The 20,216-nt window shown below is 31.5% G+C and overlaps 3 protein-coding genes across 3 annotated transcripts; 1 reads left to right on the top strand and 2 right to left on the bottom strand.

Annotated features, from left to right (window-relative positions):
- Positions 1–53: 53 nt before the first annotated feature.
- On the top strand, positions 54–3,561 carry LOTGIDRAFT_182926 (hypothetical protein; the record flags this gene model as incomplete). The annotated part of the gene is made up of 5 exons (XM_009061803.1): positions 54–123; positions 575–721; positions 976–1,096; positions 1,485–1,585; positions 1,979–3,561. The coding sequence occupies 5 exons, from the start codon at positions 54–56 to the stop codon at positions 2,143–2,145; spliced, it is 606 nt and encodes a 201-aa protein (XP_009060051.1). The 3' UTR covers positions 2,146–3,561.
- A 1,863-nt stretch (positions 3,562–5,424) lies between these two features.
- On the bottom strand, positions 5,425–9,503 carry LOTGIDRAFT_106607 (hypothetical protein; the record flags this gene model as incomplete). Its single annotated transcript, XM_009061802.1, has 10 exons — positions 5,425–5,588; positions 5,838–5,939; positions 6,217–6,344; positions 6,552–6,709; positions 7,066–7,146; positions 7,249–7,444; positions 7,715–7,835; positions 8,078–8,201; positions 8,373–8,494; positions 9,317–9,503. 10 exons carry the CDS (start codon positions 9,501–9,503, stop codon positions 5,425–5,427), a joined length of 1,383 nt encoding a protein of 460 aa, XP_009060050.1.
- A 6,690-nt stretch (positions 9,504–16,193) lies between these two features.
- Positions 16,194–20,216, bottom strand: LOTGIDRAFT_209939 (hypothetical protein; the record flags this gene model as incomplete). The annotated part of the gene is made up of 9 exons (XM_009061801.1): positions 20,125–20,216; positions 19,483–19,656; positions 18,718–18,871; positions 18,358–18,506; positions 17,682–17,727; positions 17,348–17,438; positions 17,001–17,183; positions 16,720–16,805; positions 16,194–16,292 (listed from the first exon to the last, which is right to left on the bottom strand). Exons 2-9 carry the CDS (start codon positions 19,557–19,559, stop codon positions 16,194–16,196), a joined length of 885 nt encoding a protein of 294 aa, XP_009060049.1. The 5' UTR covers positions 19,560–19,656; positions 20,125–20,216.

The raw sequence follows: 20,216 nt of genomic DNA, 5'->3' as shown, positions 1-20,216 counted from the left end.
GAAACAACTGGCTTCAAAATTCAACTTCCGGTTACGACGCGGGGAATTCAAACATGGCGGGTTTGAAAACACAGAATGCCATTACATTGAAAGGATCTACAGAAATTGTCACGGAGTTTTTTAGTAAGTAGCAACATTTCCAAATATCAGTCTATGATTTATGATGAATTTCTTGACATGAATTTCTAATTTTGCAAATTAATTTTCCACTTGTCTTATGTCTTTGTGTACCTTGTTGAAGACGTTTCGTATCATAATAAACTCTTGTAGAAGGACTTTTCGCACTATCAACCGTCATAACAAATTAACAATTGAAGTTTCTTCAAGGAATTGGCCCGCAATTAAAATAAATGATTAAAGATGAGGCTGCAAACAACAGAAACAGAATTTATATTGATATCAAAATTGTGCTGGACTGTTGTTATCACCATTTTATTCTTCCTGTGTACCAGATTGTTGAAATGGAGCCCTAATTCAGATGCAATTTAGGTTGCATATTCATAATTGGAAAATAAGACAAACATCAAAAGATAAATATTTGAATTAGAATGATCAATATAATTTGTGTTTATAGATTATGGTATTAATAGTATTTTATATCAACGTGGTATTTACCCACCAGAATCTTTCACAAGGGCTCAAAAATATGGGTTAACGTTATTAGTTTCAACTGATGATCAACTAAAGGAATATTTAGATAACATTACATCTCAAATAAAAGGTTCGTATAAAGCTGAATTTCCTTTTATAATCGTCTTGCAACGCATTTAATTTTCAATATAAATGTAATATGGAGATGTAGGCCTACTTCAATAACCTTGTGCCAGTGCCTTCAGTTGAAAAGTAACTTGCAGGCAGATATTCAGATTTAAGCATAACACATTTCTTGAAAGTTCTAACTTCATTCGGTGTTCATATTTTTATGAAACTGGATATTTCATCCCTTAACACAATTTGTGACTGATTGTGTTATAGAATGGTTAACAAATATGAGCCTACAGAAGTTGGTAGTGGTTGTTAAAAGTATACATACTAATGAAGTATTAGAACGATGGCAGTTTGATATAGATTGTGATAAGACAGTCACATCAGAAACGTAAGTAGTCCACACATTGTAGAAATCTCTTGATGTGGGTGGGGGGGGGGGGGGCGAAATACAAGGGCCAAAGGTCTGCCAGTCAGTGCCAGAGGCCTCCAGAAGCAAACAGATTTCACATGGCCTGAGATGAATTTTGAGCATGGAGAGGGGGGAGCATGGCCAGCATCCTACATACACCACTGCATTTGTATACACACCACTGTTAACTGGCCTGGCCTAATTTATGTCCTATCTGGAAACTATTTGAATAATTGGAATATGAGCCAGTGCGATCAACCAAGAAATTTGAGTTTTTTATTGAAAGTTTTAGGCTGAAACAAAACCTGAAGCCATAATATGTGTATCAAGATAAAATCACATTTTGATTCTTTCTTTGTTTTATTAGTAAAAGAATGAAAGATGAAAAAGAAATAAAAGATGGTATTAAATCAGTTATAAGACAAATTACAGCTTCTATAACATTTCTACCCTTATTAGAAACAGCATGTAAGTACTTTCAAGCAAAGAAGGATCTTGCTTTATCTGGCAAAGTTCTAGTTTGTGACACCCATTCTTCAACAAGGAAACTTAATCTGACAAGGAGATGAAAAATAGTAGCTGTCTGTATTGTATTGGACACTGTCAATTTGATTGTACCCCTGTTGTTTCCAATAGTAATATTGCGATCAACTTTGAGCTGGAAAGTAGAACATGAGCAATTAATGGCACCTGGCAATTATTAGCTGTCAATGTGCAAATGTCCAACTTTATGTAACTTTCAGTCAAATTCACGCTTATGCGACCAATTGCTATCTGTCCTTCATAAAAATACAGTTGCTCTCAGATTCTGTCAGTTGCAAGATGCTCCAAGCACAGTTTAATGAAACAATGTTTTTCCAGGTGCCTTTGATATATTGGTCTATACAGATAAAGATTTAGATGTACCAGAAAGTTGGGGAGAGTCAGGTCCTCATTTTGTTGTAAATTCAGAAGAAGTCAGATTAAGGTCATTTACAACTACAATACATAAAGTGGATGCTATGGTGGCATATAAAAAGTGTGACTGATGAAAGGATTGGTTCGCTAATCAATTGATATAGTGCTATTAACATACACATGTACATGTTATGTTAGAAATTCCCGTGATGCATCATGTACTGCTCAAAGACAGTCCATAAGCTCAAAGTCATCTCATACCAATTTATTGTGGACCTTAGAAAGAAGATCTGCATGTGCTCTTGAAGTACTTTATACTGTCTCTTGTTTATATTTCTTTGTGTTTGAGATCATTTCAAATCTTTATCTATGTGATGTGCTTTGATCAACAGGAGTAACAGCACAGAATTGTAACAAATTATTTTGTATTATGATAAACACTACAATCATGTGAGCAACTTTTGTGGGAAAGGAAAAGAAATATAAATTCTACACAATTTGACATCCATTCAATGTCTCATTTGGTAACCCAAAATATGTCAAATAAGACCATATTAAATGTTAGTAGACCCTTATTCTTGTCACTTGACATAAGCAACTTCATTGGGCTACATATGTCATTCATGTTGACCACTACATTGATCATAGTACATATGAATCAGAGCATAACTTCTGAATTAAACACTTTCATACAATATTTTGTTCAATGAATCTGTGGTTCATCATTTTACTATATCCTCTTGTGAAAATAATTGTTATCAGAGACCTTCATCCTTAGTAAAATGTATTAAGATGAGTTTGCTTGCTACATAATTTTCAAATGAAAAAAACAAAGATTTGAAATTACAAATTTTATTGACATTTTATGTGTTAATAAATAATGATAATATACACAAATCATGGTACAAATATGAAAGAAAAATAAATATATGTGTGATGTATCAGAAAGAAAAATGTCTTGTAAATGAGCAAAACTCTATGAAATGTAAATTAGCATGGTACCGTTATTCAAGTACATCATTCAAAATCAGCATTTAAATACATGTTTGTTACATCATAATTAAATTGTAAATATTTCATGAAAAGATGTAAAAAATTTTACAATGTACAAAGATTTACAAAGAATATATTAAACGTATCACAATGCTGCCTCATAAGTTTATATAAGTTCCAATTCCCTTCACCTATTCTAATATCCTGGTGCCTATAACCTGCACCTAATGTTGGACTACTTGTCGTTTGTGAGTCACATACCAACTCTTAATTCCTTGGACTATCCATGCGAGTCGTTCAATATCATCACAAAATCCTTCATCTTCAATATCTCGCCCCATCGGACAACGGTGGTATTGTTTCTTATATTCCAATAAACAGAAGCAACTTTGGCACTCATAGCACAATAAACGTCTCTTATTTTGAACAGCTACTGGTATGTCATAAAATCCATCGTCACCCTTTATTTCATTTACTGGTGCTTGCATCTTGAAGTTTTTCTTGTACTATATAGATGACATTTACAAAAGCTCTTTGCGACGGTTTACTCTGTTCCTTATTTGTACAACGTCCACTTATACCTCCCTACCGAAAACCCCTAGTTTACCATCTGTTGGTAGCTATGGTAACAAGATTTGGGTTATTAACGACGATCTATTGTAACCTGATCAAGTTAATGGACATGCTAATCTTTTATATATAACCTAATCTGTCTGAGAGTGAGTGAAGTTAAAACCTTATCATTACTCTCGATTTTTAATCACTGCCAATAGCGTCTAATAAGATCAGGCAAAAATATATGGCCAGCCTATAACAACTAAACCTATTAAACAATTATTACCACAGATCCTTCATGGTAGCTTACCTCTAATTAGTTATGGTATGCTGACTCTTATCAGCCCCTACGTAAGCTTTTACGGCTTATACGCCAGTCGATAACAGGAGACGTAGCAAAGAAGTGCGGAAGTTACAGAATGTTGCAACTGGTAGGACATGTAGCCGCAGGCATTCAATCTTTTATATTGTGACCTAAAGTCTATCTGAATGTGATTTCATCTGCCATTTCCTAGCTAAATCTGGCAGAAATTTCAGAAAGGTTTACAGCACACGTCAGTACATGGAAGATCTCATGGTTTAATCACAGGCTCTTGACATTCTGTCAATAAAATAGCAGAAATGGGAAGAAAATAGATTAACGTATATAGATATTGAAGCTTTTATTCTTAATTGATCATATCACAGCTCTGTGAGTGCAGAATTCCAATATTACGTGTTTGGTCGGTTAGTTAAGTAAACTGATCTGTAAGTTATTTATCTCTCGTTATGGGGTAGGGGGTCCCGAAGAATCGACCCATTAAGTTAATCAAGATTTGAGTCACTCCTTACCACCGATCTACATATCAATAAACCATTTATAAATGTTATTTATATAGATCAGCGTCCCTTCATAGACTTTATAACATAATATTACTTTATGGTTACTTCCAAAAGCCTACTCTAATTTTCTCACAAGCAGTTATTCAGAGCCCTTTATATTTAGGGCTTTACCGATTTTAAAATCGAGACGTCATCTGACTGCTCGTGAAGATATTTATTATGTAAGTGCTATGCTTATACTATATCAAGCCCATTTATCTAATCATCAAATATTTAGGTGAATATGTCACTTGAAGTAGGCTTCTGTAAGATTCTAGGCTTCTACTAGAGGGGGGTAACTCAAATAACCACAAAAAGCATTATGTATGATTTTGACCCATATGACTTCCAATATTCGTGAAAATGAGCTTTCAATAAGTCAAGGGCATGAGTAAATGAAAGGTGGTAATAATGTTTATTGAGCACGTTATACAACGACTTTGGTAACATTGAACATACACACTGTCCACAGATATCTGCTGGTGTGGTCAGAAATGAAGTTCAAGATATTTTTGAGCAACTTTTTAAGAAGTTTTATTAATCTTGTGTTCTGCTGCTTTATACTTCTATATGAGGGGAAAAGAAAATAACTAAATGTGAAGTAACAGAAGAGAGTTCACGCTAATATAATATACTATTTATACAATTTTATTTTAGGGTTGCCTTTAAACCTTGTAATGTAAAATTCTAGTCTACGTATTCTCACTTAGCTTAGCACTAGGATGTCCTAGAGTCTTATCATTTAACACTGTTTCTAGGATATCCTAAGACCAAGATCATTTTGAAAATACCTAGCCAGGATCAAGTGTCTGAAAATAGCTGAATCCAGTTTGCTTCATATCGAAACACGACATATTTCCTTAAGTATCAGCATGTTTTCAATATTAGCAAATCACGTTCCATTAATTCAACAAATATTCAATAATCTATACAGATTTCATTTTAACATGAGCACATTATAGTTCAAAATTCATTTCGATCAATCATTTATATTCACAGGATCATTTGTCAACCTCTGGACTGGGATCAGCCATTATCCCTGAAGAAAAGTTAGCTTCAAAATTAATAGTTTGGCATTCTAAATTACGTAGATTTATTAACACAGCGGACGTAGTCTCACAGAATTTTGGTACTGTTACTAATAATACTTCTTGACCTTTATCACCTGTAAATTAGAAAGAATAGAATCTTAGAAATTCTTGTAATTAAGATTTCAAACAACATGAAAATCAGTAATTGCCTGACACCAAATCCATTATATTTCATACTGATTCTTTTGAGTACTAAGTGTCAATGAACTGTGATTACCAAAAACCAAGTAAAATAAATTCAATACATTTTGGGGTTGATAGATAGAGCAGCGGAAGTTTTGAAAGGGTATATTAATTTATTCTTCCCATTAATTTCTGATTACCTTTAAATATACTAGATTCAAACTTGTCTTGATTACCAGCAAAATATATATGAGGACATTCATTTAAAATAAATGGATCTTCTTCATAGAATGGATAGCAACCTGTAATACATAGAAACTACTATCTTCTTTTACGTTATTTTCACTTTATTGATCTCTTTACTTATTCTGACACTAATGAGTATAAGATAGTTGAAAAGGTTTAGTAATAAACCTACCTCTTGTCACGTTTTCTTACATCCATTGCATTTCATTTTACTTTAAATTGAGAATCTTGAATCTAGCATTGTGTAGAACAGCATGCAAAATTCTGTTCATTTCATTAACCATAAAAGTTTTCAATACTACCATGACATCAATAAGTAGAATTATAACTTACCCAGTGTATCTGGAGCAGTAGGAGCTATATGTCCCCAGATTAAGGTTTTTTCTAACATATCTATTCTATGTTCTATATCACTGTATTTATATATATCTTCTATAGGTTGTCCTGATGTACCTAGTATTCTACAATATAGATCATAAATCATATTTCATACTCATTTCTATCATATTTGAACTCAACCTGCATCTATAAGTCTCTTATCATTATCAGATATAGAAAATATTTATATTATAACAAAAAGAAATGTGCAAGAAAAAGTTTGTTACATTGGTACATTTCCTGCAATCTGAGTTAGTCCCAGGAATGTTCAATGGATGAAAACTACTGACCTGATACCATCAAGACTAAAGTCGTAAGGATTAGTGACATTATGTAATGTAGGATATGTGTTAGCTTGTGGAAACATACATCTATGTAATTGCTGTTGTGGTAGAGTATAATTAGATGGATCATATTCACCAGCCATAATATCAACATCTACACAGCTCTAAAATAATACAAATATGATCTCAGGTGAAACACTTAATTGGTAAGCCAATTGCCAATCGGTAAGTTGTTATCTGTGTGATTCCATTGAAGGCAAGGAAAATTTTTAAGTTGCATCTCAAAATTCTTTCACTATAACAGTTTAATTAGACAGTTAGCAGATAACAAGTTACAAGTTCTTCCAGCAGAAGCTGATGTCACAAACTACCACCAAAACAAACCACAAACAAAAAAAGAGAGCTCCTGTTCTCATGTCCAACCACTTTAATGGAATATCAAGAAATATCTTCGGCAATGCATTTAAAGTAAGTAATATCAAAAGAACTCTTATATATTTAGAGAAGAAACAAAACATACTGCTAACTGAACTAAAATATCATCTAAACTTTTAATAGCATCTACACTAGCAGCTGTTATTTTCTTGGTTAAATACTTGGCCTAAAATACAATACAAATCATTATAAAATATACTCATGATCCCTGATATTCCACAACATAAATACAAATAAGATAGCTACAGATGCTTTAAACTGATCATACCTTATTTAAACTTTCTTTATCTTGAGTTGATTTACTTAAAGAATTACCAGCCAGAATAACTCGGACTATACTAGCTGTTGATTCTTGTTGACCCTCATCACCTAGTTGTCCTGTTATTAAATCTACTAATAACTGAGATTGGAATAACTTTTCCTGTTTACCTCCCATTTCTAGACCTGATACTAATACAATATATCTGAAACAATACAGAAATATCATGTGTCATATTTTTCTATAGATTAGACAGTTGGCAGGTTTAATGAGGACTTTCTCTTTTAAAGATTATGTAGTGATTAATCTAGGACTTTTTACAGATGACAGAGAGTATCACTGTAGTCAATGAAATACAATCCTTTCACATGGATTCAAAGTTTTCCATCAATTTTTGTAGTGTAAAAATAATACTACTATATTATACTGTAGTATATTGACACTTTTTAAGCTCATATTTAACCCAATTCTTTACCTGTCTTCTTGTAATATTGGTCTTGGTACTTGGTCTGGTAATATCTGAAAACAAAAATCTTCAACTTGAAACTTGCCAGGTTTATCTTCAGGCTCACATCCATATACAGCTATTACTGGACCTGTATAAAACCATAATTTCAATCAATTCAAATTGTTGAACAAAATATCAAATAAATCTTTATAGCAAACTTAAGGTTTTGTTTCATTCCATACTGTCCCAGTATTAAAGCAATAATATGCGAGTAACAGAGTAAAAATAGGCTTATTGAAAATATATGCCTTATGTATCTTAGCGTATAATTCAATCAGTCTATGTATATTTATACAAACACAGATAGATTTGAAGAAAAAAATTACTTACCTGTTACAGAGGTAGGTGGTTTTAATTCACCCAATAAAAATATCCTCTGTAATTCATCCTCTAATATCAACTTATCATTTTCATCCGTATATTTACTGAGTATAGGTTGGGGCATTAAATTGTGCTGAAAAAATCACATTATTATATTTGCTTATTGATGCCTATCATTCGATTAGTTCTTAGAAACATCTAGGGTTGTAAAAGTTTAGCTGGTTTCATTAGTGGATAGACCAGACAAAAATGTTGTGCTTCAAAATCTTGAAAAGTACAGTCAATAACACATTTTTCAACATACCTCCTCACTAACTTCTTTCAATATACTAGGTTTTAACTCCATGTGTTTAAATATTGTACCTATAACTACACACTTTTCATCTACTACTAATTCATGTAACTTTCTTACTTTCACGTCTGGACCTGTAAAATTTTAGAAATAAAATGTTGTGATCAATAAGCCACTGCAGAGAATATAGACCTATTATACAGTCGAGTAACCTAATTTCGTGGAAACCTATTATTCGTGGATTTTCGGAAATGATTAACAATTTACGTGAGCGACCTTGCGCGACCTCCGCATTAGTTTGTTTTGATAAACATGGGTTTTCTGTACAATATCAGCTAGTAGAATGAATCCAATAGTTGCAAGCAAGGTAAAATGTATTAATGTATACTTTGAAAAATACAAAATGGCGGATTTCACTTATTACCAAACGTCATCATTTTTTATCGGCCGAATTTCATTATAATCCCGAGCTGTAATCGGAATTCCAAATGTCGTCTGCTAGAATATAATCCAACGAATGAAGTCACGTGATCAACTAGCGGATTCCGTGTCAGCAGAAAATTTCTATGGAACACAAAGTGGACCATATTCTTATGTTGTTTCAGTGACTTTTAGCAATAAATCACGCTACGTATCTTATTTTGTCAGTCACTATTTTTTTTTTAAATCGTGGTTTTTTGAATGAATTGTCACTAGTTATAATGAATTGATATTAAAGATAAATACTAAGAGAAGTTAATTATACCACTGGGTATGCATACAACGTGTTTATCTAGACTTATTTATAGATCAAACATTGTACACGAAAATAGGTGACGCATTCTGCCGCCGTTTTCTTGTCTGAAAAACTTTATTCCAATTAGTAGATGTTTAATTTATCATTCAACAACAATGTTCAAGTCTTATAATATTTAATCTTCCATGATAATCTGGGCAGGCATAAAAGAAATAATTACCCCATTTCTCTTTAGCAGCTTTAATAAGTTTAGGTTTCATAGTCAGAAGTCTTTCTGAATATAAGTGAGCATACTGCCTGCTAAAAGATCTTCCTTTCAATTTGAATCGTTCGTTGTGGTCTTGAAAATTGCTCGAATTAGACCTTGAATATGTGGCAGTCTCATTTTCATCTGCAGAATCATTCATAAAAGCACCAACACCTCTAGGATCTGGTTTATCTGTGTATATCATTGTATTATCACAGATTATTTTACAGAGCAGACAATATCGATAAGGAAAAGTCAATGTAAACAGGACTTTCCCGCTATTCAGAGCTCTTCAGTTTAATGAAAGCTGTTAAGGTTGAGTAGGTGCCCGAAGGGACGCTACTTGTGAAATAAACAGACTACAACTAAATTGTTCATTTTATTCTCATGTCACTCTATGGTTTGATCCATGTCTCTCCGACCTGGAACATCTTAGTCGAAGATATAGTATTCGTATTGCTTCAACAGCAATAGAATGGATAGCTTGCAAGGCAATATAACATACGCCCACTACCAGCTCTCAGAAATGATAAAGGAGCCATGGTGGCTCAGTGAGTTAGACGCTTGCTCGCTTACCTGAGGGTCCAGGGTTCAATCCCGTCATAGGTCAAGATAATACCTTCGGATTTTTCAACCCGGTTTCCCCCTGTCAGTGATGCAGTTACGAGGGGCTGACATGGAAAAAGCGTCTAGTCGTTCGGATGGGACAATAAACCGAGGCCCCGTGTGCTACAGGCTGTGCATGTTAAAGATCCCTCGACAGTTGGAAATCGAAAAAGAGCAGGCTAATGCCGCCGTCCTGACAAAATTTCCCTCATTGCACCCTGCATGGCGTTGCCCTTCTTCATTAGCCCACATGGTGCAGAAAAGTAGGACGTAAAACTCCATTTTTCATTTTCAGAAATGATAAAGTTTGTAGCGGTTTAATATGTGAAACCAATCATCCGATTGTTACTAATTTCAAGCTTTACTGAGATTCAAGGGCAATAACTCCAAAACCATTCATCCAATTATTACCATATTTGAACTTGAGATCTCATCAATATATATTTTACATACCAAGTTTCATCAGGATCAGATAAAAACTGCACCCTGTGTCATCACTGCAAGCAAAATTTGAAACGTTTTTACTAAATCAAAGGCAATAACTCTAAAACCGTTCATCCGATTATGACCAAATTCAAACTTGACCGAGATCTCATCAAAATTTATACATGCATACCATGTTTCATCAAGATCAAATAAAAGCGGTAGCCTCTATCATGCCTACAAGAAATGTGGATGAATGGACAGGGTTGACGGCAATATGATTTCAAACTTCTAATATTTTACAAAAATATAAACCTGAGATCTCATACAGATTCTAAATTCCAGAGATATCACTACTAACACATTTCTTTAGATGATTTTATTTCAAAGGTATAAGATTACCAAGTAATGTGATTCAAACAGATCAAATGAGAGACAAGGTATTCAAAGCTCTAACAATTAAAGTTAAGAATAATTGCAAGATATAAATCTCCTTTTACATTATAAACCTCTTGGGAGTATGCCGAAGCAGATCACAAACTATGGGCTCAAAGTTTAACATAAGCATTCAATCATTATACAGTGTTCTATTTAATTTTTCGCATACTGAATCGATAATTGCCAGAACAAATAAGGATGATTTCTTAACTTCAAAGCTACATTAAGTTTACATATACATATATATGCATAATCACCTTTTGAAAAATTAAACATTATAGGGAATTTCAGGCCTTAATCTTTATCTGATGGTAGGTAATTCTAGTTAATATCATTCTGAAATTAAAGAAAGGGCTCTTATTACATCCCAGATTTCATAAAATTCTTCTTATGACCCCCTATAAATTCAGATATTTGAAGAATTTCTGAAATTTAAAATACTTGATAAACCAATGATACAGAATTTGGCTTGTCATTTCACGTAATATTTTATGAAATAATTATAAAACTCAAATTTTTCTTTCTCAAAATCTCAAAATTCTATTTGAAGGAAATTGTTATTTTTACACTACCATTAATAAGGGATGTTTGAGTTAAGGATTTCTCTACTCTATCTGTATCATATTATAATAATATAAAATGTTATTTACAATGCTAATATACATGATCATATACACCTATTTATAGCATAGCATGTTATAATCATGCAGTTTATTATATAAAGCTTCACACTAATATCTAAAACTCAACAAAAAAATATATAATGCTTTTAAACTAATAATGAGAGTAAAACAAGACATATTATCGATCCAAAACCATTATACCAAGAGACAAATCTGTAGATAAGAGTTACAGCACACTTCAAAATTTCAGTTATCTCAGGTTTATTAGGGATATATCATTCATTTCTATGATAAAAGTAAATTTCCCACTTCAATGTCATATATTTACCCTGGCTATCACTATGATCAGAAAGGCATGGTTTCAAAATTTTATCCAAAATCAATACACAAGTGTATATTTCAGTATCCTATCCATAAATCAATAAGAGACAATTTCTGTAAAAATGTAAATTCCAAATGATGTTTGCATTTTGTATTATTTGTGTTGATGTAAATATGTGGTCACAGTTGGCAATGATTGTAAAACTAAAACAGGTTTGGATATACAAGACAATTGTTTGTTGTTAATAAGGTACTTAAATTATATAAATAATCTATAGGCTTATATACCATTAAATAATAATATAATAAACTAAATAGGAAGGGAATGTAAATCTATGAGCAGAAAAATACTCTATTTCTTATGAGTATGGCACGTTCTTGAATTGAACTTTTCACTATTATATTTTTATATTTTGGATTGTCACCCTACTTTTACCAAACCCAGTCCTTAATTTTTAAGATATTGACACCTGAACACATTTGTTAAATAGCATTAATACTACTTAGTTCGTACAAATATATTCATGCACATATCCAAAAATAGCTAAAACTCTATTTTACCTGATAATTTACCTAATGAACATCAATGGTTAAATCTTGAAAATTTTAGCAGGCTGAAAGCAAATTATCCAACAACAAATAGTTAGCAACATAATCATGTTTTAGGATGATTCAAAGGAAGATATAAAGATAATAATCATTCTAAATAGTATGATAGGAATAAGTATAAATTTGAAAACTATTTTTTTCATTCACAATTTTCCATTGAAAAAGTAGTGATCAGAAGAAAAAGTGAGCTAAATTAAAAATTCATATCTCTTTGTACTAGATTTCGTTCTATGAAGAATACAGTTTTAGTAATAATGTTCACATTACTTGTGCTATGTTCACAGTAATAATAATTATGCAAGTAAAGTCTTCTATATCAGACATATTTGAGATTTTTATGGTTGAACCCTTTCATCCTATTCATATTATTATCAGTTATATTTTGAAGAGATAATGCCAAGTCTATTTTGATATGTTATTCTATCTTGAAGCAAATTTAACTGCTCTTGATTAAGTTTGATAAGAAAATAAATAAGTTTTCTAAATTTTCATGTGTATGGGGGACACTGACAACATCAATTTGGACCATTCCAATTTTCAGTCAGACGTCTGTGGTTCCTGCAATTCCACAAAATATATGTGTTTGATAACGTCACTAATTGCAAAACATCCTTTATCATATAAGGTTTTTTGCGTGTACTTATTTTTTGTGGAATTGCAGGAACCACAGACGTCTGACTGAAAATTGAAATGGTGCAAATTTATGATATCCGTGTCCCCATTACACATGCAATTTTTAGAAAACGTCTTTACAATCCCTTTTAAACCTATAATTTCTCTATACTTTTGAACTGAATAAAAAATGTTAACTTGGTAGAAACACATAAAAAACTTGAACTTGCCATTATTTCTATAAGGTTCAGGTTGGTCAGATTCTGTACAGAGAAGTATATGTTATTTGAAAGTTTATCAATTTACCTCATATTATAGATATGTACATTTACTGGTTTTACTACAAAATATTTACATTAACAGTTTCATCATATACAACTGTAACCATAATAAAATAATCTTATAATACAAAATACACAACTACCATTATTCTGGTCCTTAAAACACAATCTCAAGATTCAAATGTACAAGTGTAAGGTCATTTCTTAGACATTTATTATCTAATTAAAATGCTTATCAAGATGTTTTCTTTCTTGTTATTATTTACCCTACTAGCCATCCATAATCTGACAAATCAGTGTTCAGTTGAACTTTGATCAAGAAATTCCCCAAAAATCTCTTATTGATATGGCATTTAATTGGTTAATATTTTAATGACCTAGTACATACATTGCATAACAATTTCATCAGATCATTGATGGCGAGTGCAGTCTCACACAGAAAAACACAAATTAAAACATTCAAATTTGCAATTTTATCAGACTGAAATTTAACAATTATGTTACTGTGAAATCATTCATTTCTTTGAGCATCCAGTTTTTTAAGAAATAATTTCAGATTTGTCGTAATAATTTCATTTAGAAAGTTAGAATAACAGCACTATATACCTGTACAGATAAATAGTTGTCTCAACTTGCGGTCTCAAAGATTCAATATAGAGTATAACTAGTAGCATAAAAGGGGAAACCCATTTAATTTAAAAACTATTCAAGCATTTGGATAGAGCTGGAATGCACCCTGTTGTGTATCTAGAATACTTTTTAACTTAATAAGAAATGTCTAATAAAATAAAACTAAATACTTCACAACCTGTGTATATCAGTCTTATACAATTTAACTCTATTCCTTAAACAGTTATTGCTCACCTTAAATTAAAGACCTTGAATTCCACGATGTCACCTTGAGTCAAATTACAACATTCCTCATTATAAAATTCTCAAACACTGACCTTTCAGACTACTCATGTATAGTTTTTTTACTATATTTAATACTCAAATTACTATATTTCTTAAAATGTTGATTATATTTTTGTGAAGATTTTGTTTAATCAAAATATTTTTAGCAACTAAAATTCTAATTTATAATAGCATTAATGTTCCGAGTGAAAGGCAAGAATTTAACAGTGGAATCAAGTGACTAACAAAAGTATTCATTTGAGCTCCAATTGTACAAAATTGAAATCATACCTCTGTGCTTTTTGACATTATGTCATCTGGGCTAGTGGTCATTAACATAAATATTTGATGATGAATTTGTCAACAAGACCTTTAATCAAAAGTTGAACAATTGATTTAGTTATTTTGAAGGTTAATAAATGCCTTATAGTAATAAGACTAGAGTATAATGTCATGATAAATATAATAAAAGTTTAAGAGGAGATCTTCATGCCTTGTGATTGCACTGACCCACCACGATTTAAACGTCTCATTCTGTAATAAAAAAAATAAAATAAAAATATAGTCTTATTTATAACAATAAACCTCATTTGAAGTTATTTATGTGGAAAAAAATATTAATAAAGATATACACTTCTTTACAAACCAATTTAACTTTTTTTTATAATATAGAAAGTTATCCTTGTTTTAAATTTTTGACTAAAAAGTTATAGAAGGAAATCAAAATCAAAATATGAATAGATTAATCTTTGTAAATTGGGGAAAAAAGGTATTTCATTCAAAAAAAAACTGAGAAAAACCCAAAAATTCTACATCTGACATAGAAAATAATTATATCAACAAAATAATGGGTTTTGTCATTCACATATTAATTCATAGGAATTAAATGTACCTTTTGTAGTAGAATGGTTTGAATAGTAGATTAATAGTACAGAATATAAAAATATGTCATGCAATTACTATATACTATGAATAATTCTTATGTGTACAAAAAAAGCGTTGTCAATTCAAGATATACAGAGTAAAGACAACTGAAACCACATGATAAGTTTTCTAAGGAAATGCTAATACTGAAATCTGGCACAATCTTTTTATTATCATATATTTAAAAAGCATTTGTCCTAATAATCCAAGATACAAAATCAAAATTACATGCAAAAGTAATGTGCAAAAGCTTTATCTACTTTAAGTTGATACAAAACAACACTTGAGGTTCATGAAATTCTGTAATTTAAAGGTAGAATCATTTAAGGACAAAAATGTTTCAAATTCTAAAAACTGCCCCAGAATAAAAACAACTCCCACAAAATTTGTTTCAGGTTGATTTAAGAAATATTTGGGAAAGTATCAGGCCTCTAGCTGGGTTATAAAATACCTCAAACACATAATGACTTAGAATTTCACTGAACCTCCATGATACGACCAACGAGCACAATTAACATGCTTCTGACTATGGCACCTTGCAGCAGACTTATGTCCTCGAGAATGATCAGACCTGAGAAAGTTGGGAAGAAAACAGCCTCTTCATTATATATTATATTTTACCTTTGTAAGAAAATAGAGAAGAGTAGAGCTCATAGCTATAATTAAAATTGATATATCTAGATATATTGGAATATTGAAAAATCACGAAAAGCTCTTATAAAACCATAATCTTGGAAGATATCCAACATAGCTTACATTTGACATAATGGTATATATTATGTTTATGAAATAAGAAAGCACCAGCCACCATGAAAAAAAAATTAATATTATGTATACTTCACAAAAAGTGCTATTTATAAAGACAAGAAGAAGGTTGAACCTCCATCGCCCTAAGTGTTGATCATCGGGGCTACAAATGAAGCTTATAATGTTGACAGAATATATCGATGTCATACATGGCGTAATATATCCACAAATGCAGAGGGTTAAGAGGCCAGGAAAATATAAATATATAGTTACATTTGATAAAGAGCATTGTTTCAATACCTACATGAATAGGTATTTCACACAAAATAAATACAGAATAAATGAGGAATAACAATCTAAATACACAGGTACCTACCTAGGGGAATCTAATGGACTATTGGGGCTTCCTTTTCCCTTCACAGGTTGATCTTTCTCATACTTCCGACATGAAGCTAACTTCGACTCTAAGGCCTAAATTAGAAACACAGATATATGATACAAGTTTGAAAATAAAGCTACTGTATGATATAATAACCATGGTCATTTGAAGTCAAAATCTGAACAAACTCCATTCCTTGTTGCTTTTAAATTTGAGCAAAATTGTGATACTTCAGTTAAGACTGTATACCCTTTTAGTAGGGCAAAACTGTAGAGGGAAATCAAAACCGTTGAGGACTAGAACAACCTGAAGTCAGATTTTAATATTGAAAAGTAAAATGGAACTGTATCTATTTTAGTCTAATTTAATGTTTGCAACTTATATAACAGTATGACATTTTTAATAATAAAACAGTTGAAGTGGAAGAAGTAAAAATTTGTGACAGAAGACGTTGCACTTGCACCTCTTGCTTCTCTTAAAACAAACAAGCACCAAAAGTCTCACAAGTGATAAACTCACCCCAACTTTTCGTAATAAATCACCCACAATATTCAAAGCAGATATACGTGCAGCAGGCGTAAGTGCTGAGTTACCATTAAGAAAACCTGAAAAAGAGCCACAATATTTTCCATTCATTAAATGAATATAACCTTTAATGCCATGGTATATAAAAAACATGCAAGAAAGACATAACCAAATTTCCTTTAAATACATCTATCTAATGTAATACTTTAAAATTTGCCAATCAAATATACAACATTTATAATTGTAAACATTCAAAGATTGTAAATAAATAGCACTACCTCTCCCAGGTGTGGGAACTGGGGTTGTAGGTGTTGTTGGTGTGACAGGTTCACTTTTTGCAGTTTTGGAACCACTATAACCACTATCTACGAGTTTTTCCTGAGTTTTATCTGCTATGGTCTCAGAGGTATTTTTTATCACTTCATGATGCTCTCGTACATGAAGCTCCTGTTTTAAATCTAAAATGAAAAAATAACTTGACAGTAAAATTATGATAAATGATAATACAAATATTTAAGTAAAACTCCTATTAAAATCTTGTCACTAAGGGCCAATCTCATTATTATTATATTATAAGCATGTTCCTAAAACCTATATTTTGATATACAAGTAAGCTAATTACCTCTAGATTCATCACGTAATCTCTGTACGGTTTCAGCTAACGTTTCTTTTTCATCTAATTCACTCTCTAAAAATGCATTTCTTTCTATAGCCTATACCAGATAATAGAAAGCATGAATTAAAATCACTCTCAAGGTAACATGTCATACACAAAACTATAGGTAAGGTAAGTAACCACTGAATGTGTTTATGTTCACTTTCTGTATAAGCAGTCAATAACTTTAACTTCAGACCATCTTCTGTTTGAAAAAGACAATAAAATGATCAGTAGAGGTCAAAATAAAGAATAATATAAAATAAAATAAAAATATAAAAATATAAATAATATTACTAACCAAATTTAATCTAGCCTCAAAATCTTCTAAAGAAACCACTGTGGCCCTAAATATAGAATATCAAGTGATGGTTTACAGTTTTGAACTATAAAAATTACATCATTTCCTAGTGTCTATTTTCAGTTCAGGGACAGTTGAGCTATTTATAAAATACTTCAAACTAGGGATTTTACTCACTATTTCTACATATGTTTTTTCTATAGTCTATCTTAATATGACGACTTGTCATTTTAACATTCAAACATGGTTAATTCTGGACATACATTGATTTGAGTATGAATTTCAGCAGCGAGCTGTGAATACTATTTGTGATAATGGCTTAGCTAAAAAATTCCTATTTCTGAGACTAAGATAGGATTGGTAAAAAAAATGGTGCATCTGTCCCTTTATAAGCATTCACAATTTAAAACCGTCAATTCACACTAAGAAAGGAACTTTTCCTCCTAAATAGTGTATAGAGATGCATTTAAAACCATTTTCAGCCTGTTTCAGTGAAACATCATTTACTTTGATCTTGGATACTAAGTTGCTCAAGTTATTGCACATGAATGAATGAATGAATTCAACTCAATAAGCAAACCCCTAAATTAACTTTTGATATTAGTTTAATTTCAACTTATATGTTTTAACATTATTTTGCAAAACTAAAAAAAAAACAATAAGGTATAAACTATACCTTTTAGACCTTTCTAAATCATCATTAGCTTGTTCAATCTCTCGAATATATCGCTGAAAATTATCTTTTACATGCGTTGTTTGTATTAATTCATCTTCTAACTCACATATTCTTCTATGACTACCTGATTGCAAAGATTCTAGTTTATTCTGAAACAATGAACAATATTGATACTACTTCTCAAAATCATTCAATTTTTCTGAAAAAATCAATAATAAGGAATTCATCTGTCTTTCCTTTTAAATATTTTGTTAATGAGAAAAGTGTTGCTACAAGTGCCTTGAATGTACTCTCTAGTGTTAGGAGTAAATGTTAAATGCAAAGATCCGAAATGGCAGAGTTAAGTAAATAAAAGCACACCCTCAAAGTTTCTGTTTCTTGTTTCAACCTAGCATTATTTGCTTCTAAATCTCCATTCTTCTTTTCTAACTGTTTAAGCTGTGTTTCCATTTCATCTTCTAATTCTTTACTACTAATCTGAAATTCTTCGAGTTCTTCTTTTGTTTCTTCCAGCCTAAACAAAATGGAATACGGTATCTATGTCTATAGCCTGTTAAGATGGTGCTAACTACAAATCTTAAAACTGTGACTTGAAATATGTGCAGTCTAACAGAATTCTATCAGTTACATATAGGTCTAGCCTAGCATGAAGAATTAATTATAGACTACATTATGTAACATCATTTATCATTCTCATTCAGTCATCTATCTACGTACTATCCCATTTATATGGTAATAGCCTACATATGTGGAACAGTTTGGATTATATACCTATACAGCATTTAGCCTAGAATTTGACCTATATTATTAACCTGAATGCAATAAGTTTACAATCTTTTAGAAAGAGAAAATGCATTATGCTAAATGGAATCGAAGATATTTGAATTATTGCATCTGTTGTCAGAGCTAAAGACACAGGTATACTTCATGCCTTAGGAAAATGTTACGTAAAGATTTAAATATTATTAAGTTCATGATGTTTCATGTATTTGCTGGTTTTAATTATCAGCTATGACTACAGCTTTTTCTCAAAATCTGATGTATGATTCACCAACAATTGAATTCTGCTTTGTTTAGGTATGCCGGTATCTATTATGACATAAAAGAAAGTCAAAATCAACTCACTCTTGTTTAAATCTTTGGGCATTTTCTCTCCAATAATTTATTTCCTCTTGAGGATTTGCAAACTTTTTGTCACTCATTCTGATAGATCTACATTTGCTAGGATGAAATGGTTTGACAAGCCCAGCTGTTTATTGAAATTGAATCATATCTGGTTCAGTTGGCAACTCCTTTTTCCTGAACAAGATTTTTATGAAAGGCAATTATTAAAATGAGATAATCCCAACCAGGCACGTTTGACAAGTTTCAAGACTGTGAGTTTATACTTTTGATTGTTGAGCTGGTGGATTAGTCAAGTGGCACTGGGTCAACTCACTGGTTGGTAAAAATATTAAAAAAGTTTCATTCAACAACAATTTGAGTGGATCGAAATAATTCGTGAATTGATGGGCATATACTTGAATCCAATTGCACACATAACGTGTTGATATAAAAATGACGAACGAATATTTAGTTCAATAAGAAATATTCTGTCATTTGTCAAAAATAAACAAATATCGCCAACAAACGGAAGCAGTCGATCCACTATGGCTGCGAAAGTAGTCCGACCAATGCAAAGAGCCTACGCCCAGGTACTATATTATTGACAGCTACGCGACAATTTAACATTAAAAACATATTATAACGGTTTCAAAATAGACTAACACCAATTAATATCAAATGTGAGTCGTGAATTCCGAATCAAAATCCCTAATTTAAAACAGATCCAATGGGGGGAAAAAATATGAAAAGTAAAG

Source organism: Lottia gigantea, assembly GCF_000327385.1.
Source record: "Lottia gigantea unplaced genomic scaffold LOTGIsca_5, whole genome shotgun sequence".
NCBI classification, from domain to species: Eukaryota; Metazoa; Mollusca; class Gastropoda; family Lottiidae; genus Lottia; species Lottia gigantea.
The sequence above is the reverse complement of the archived record's forward strand: the minus strand, read 5'-3'. Positions and strand labels throughout refer to the sequence as shown.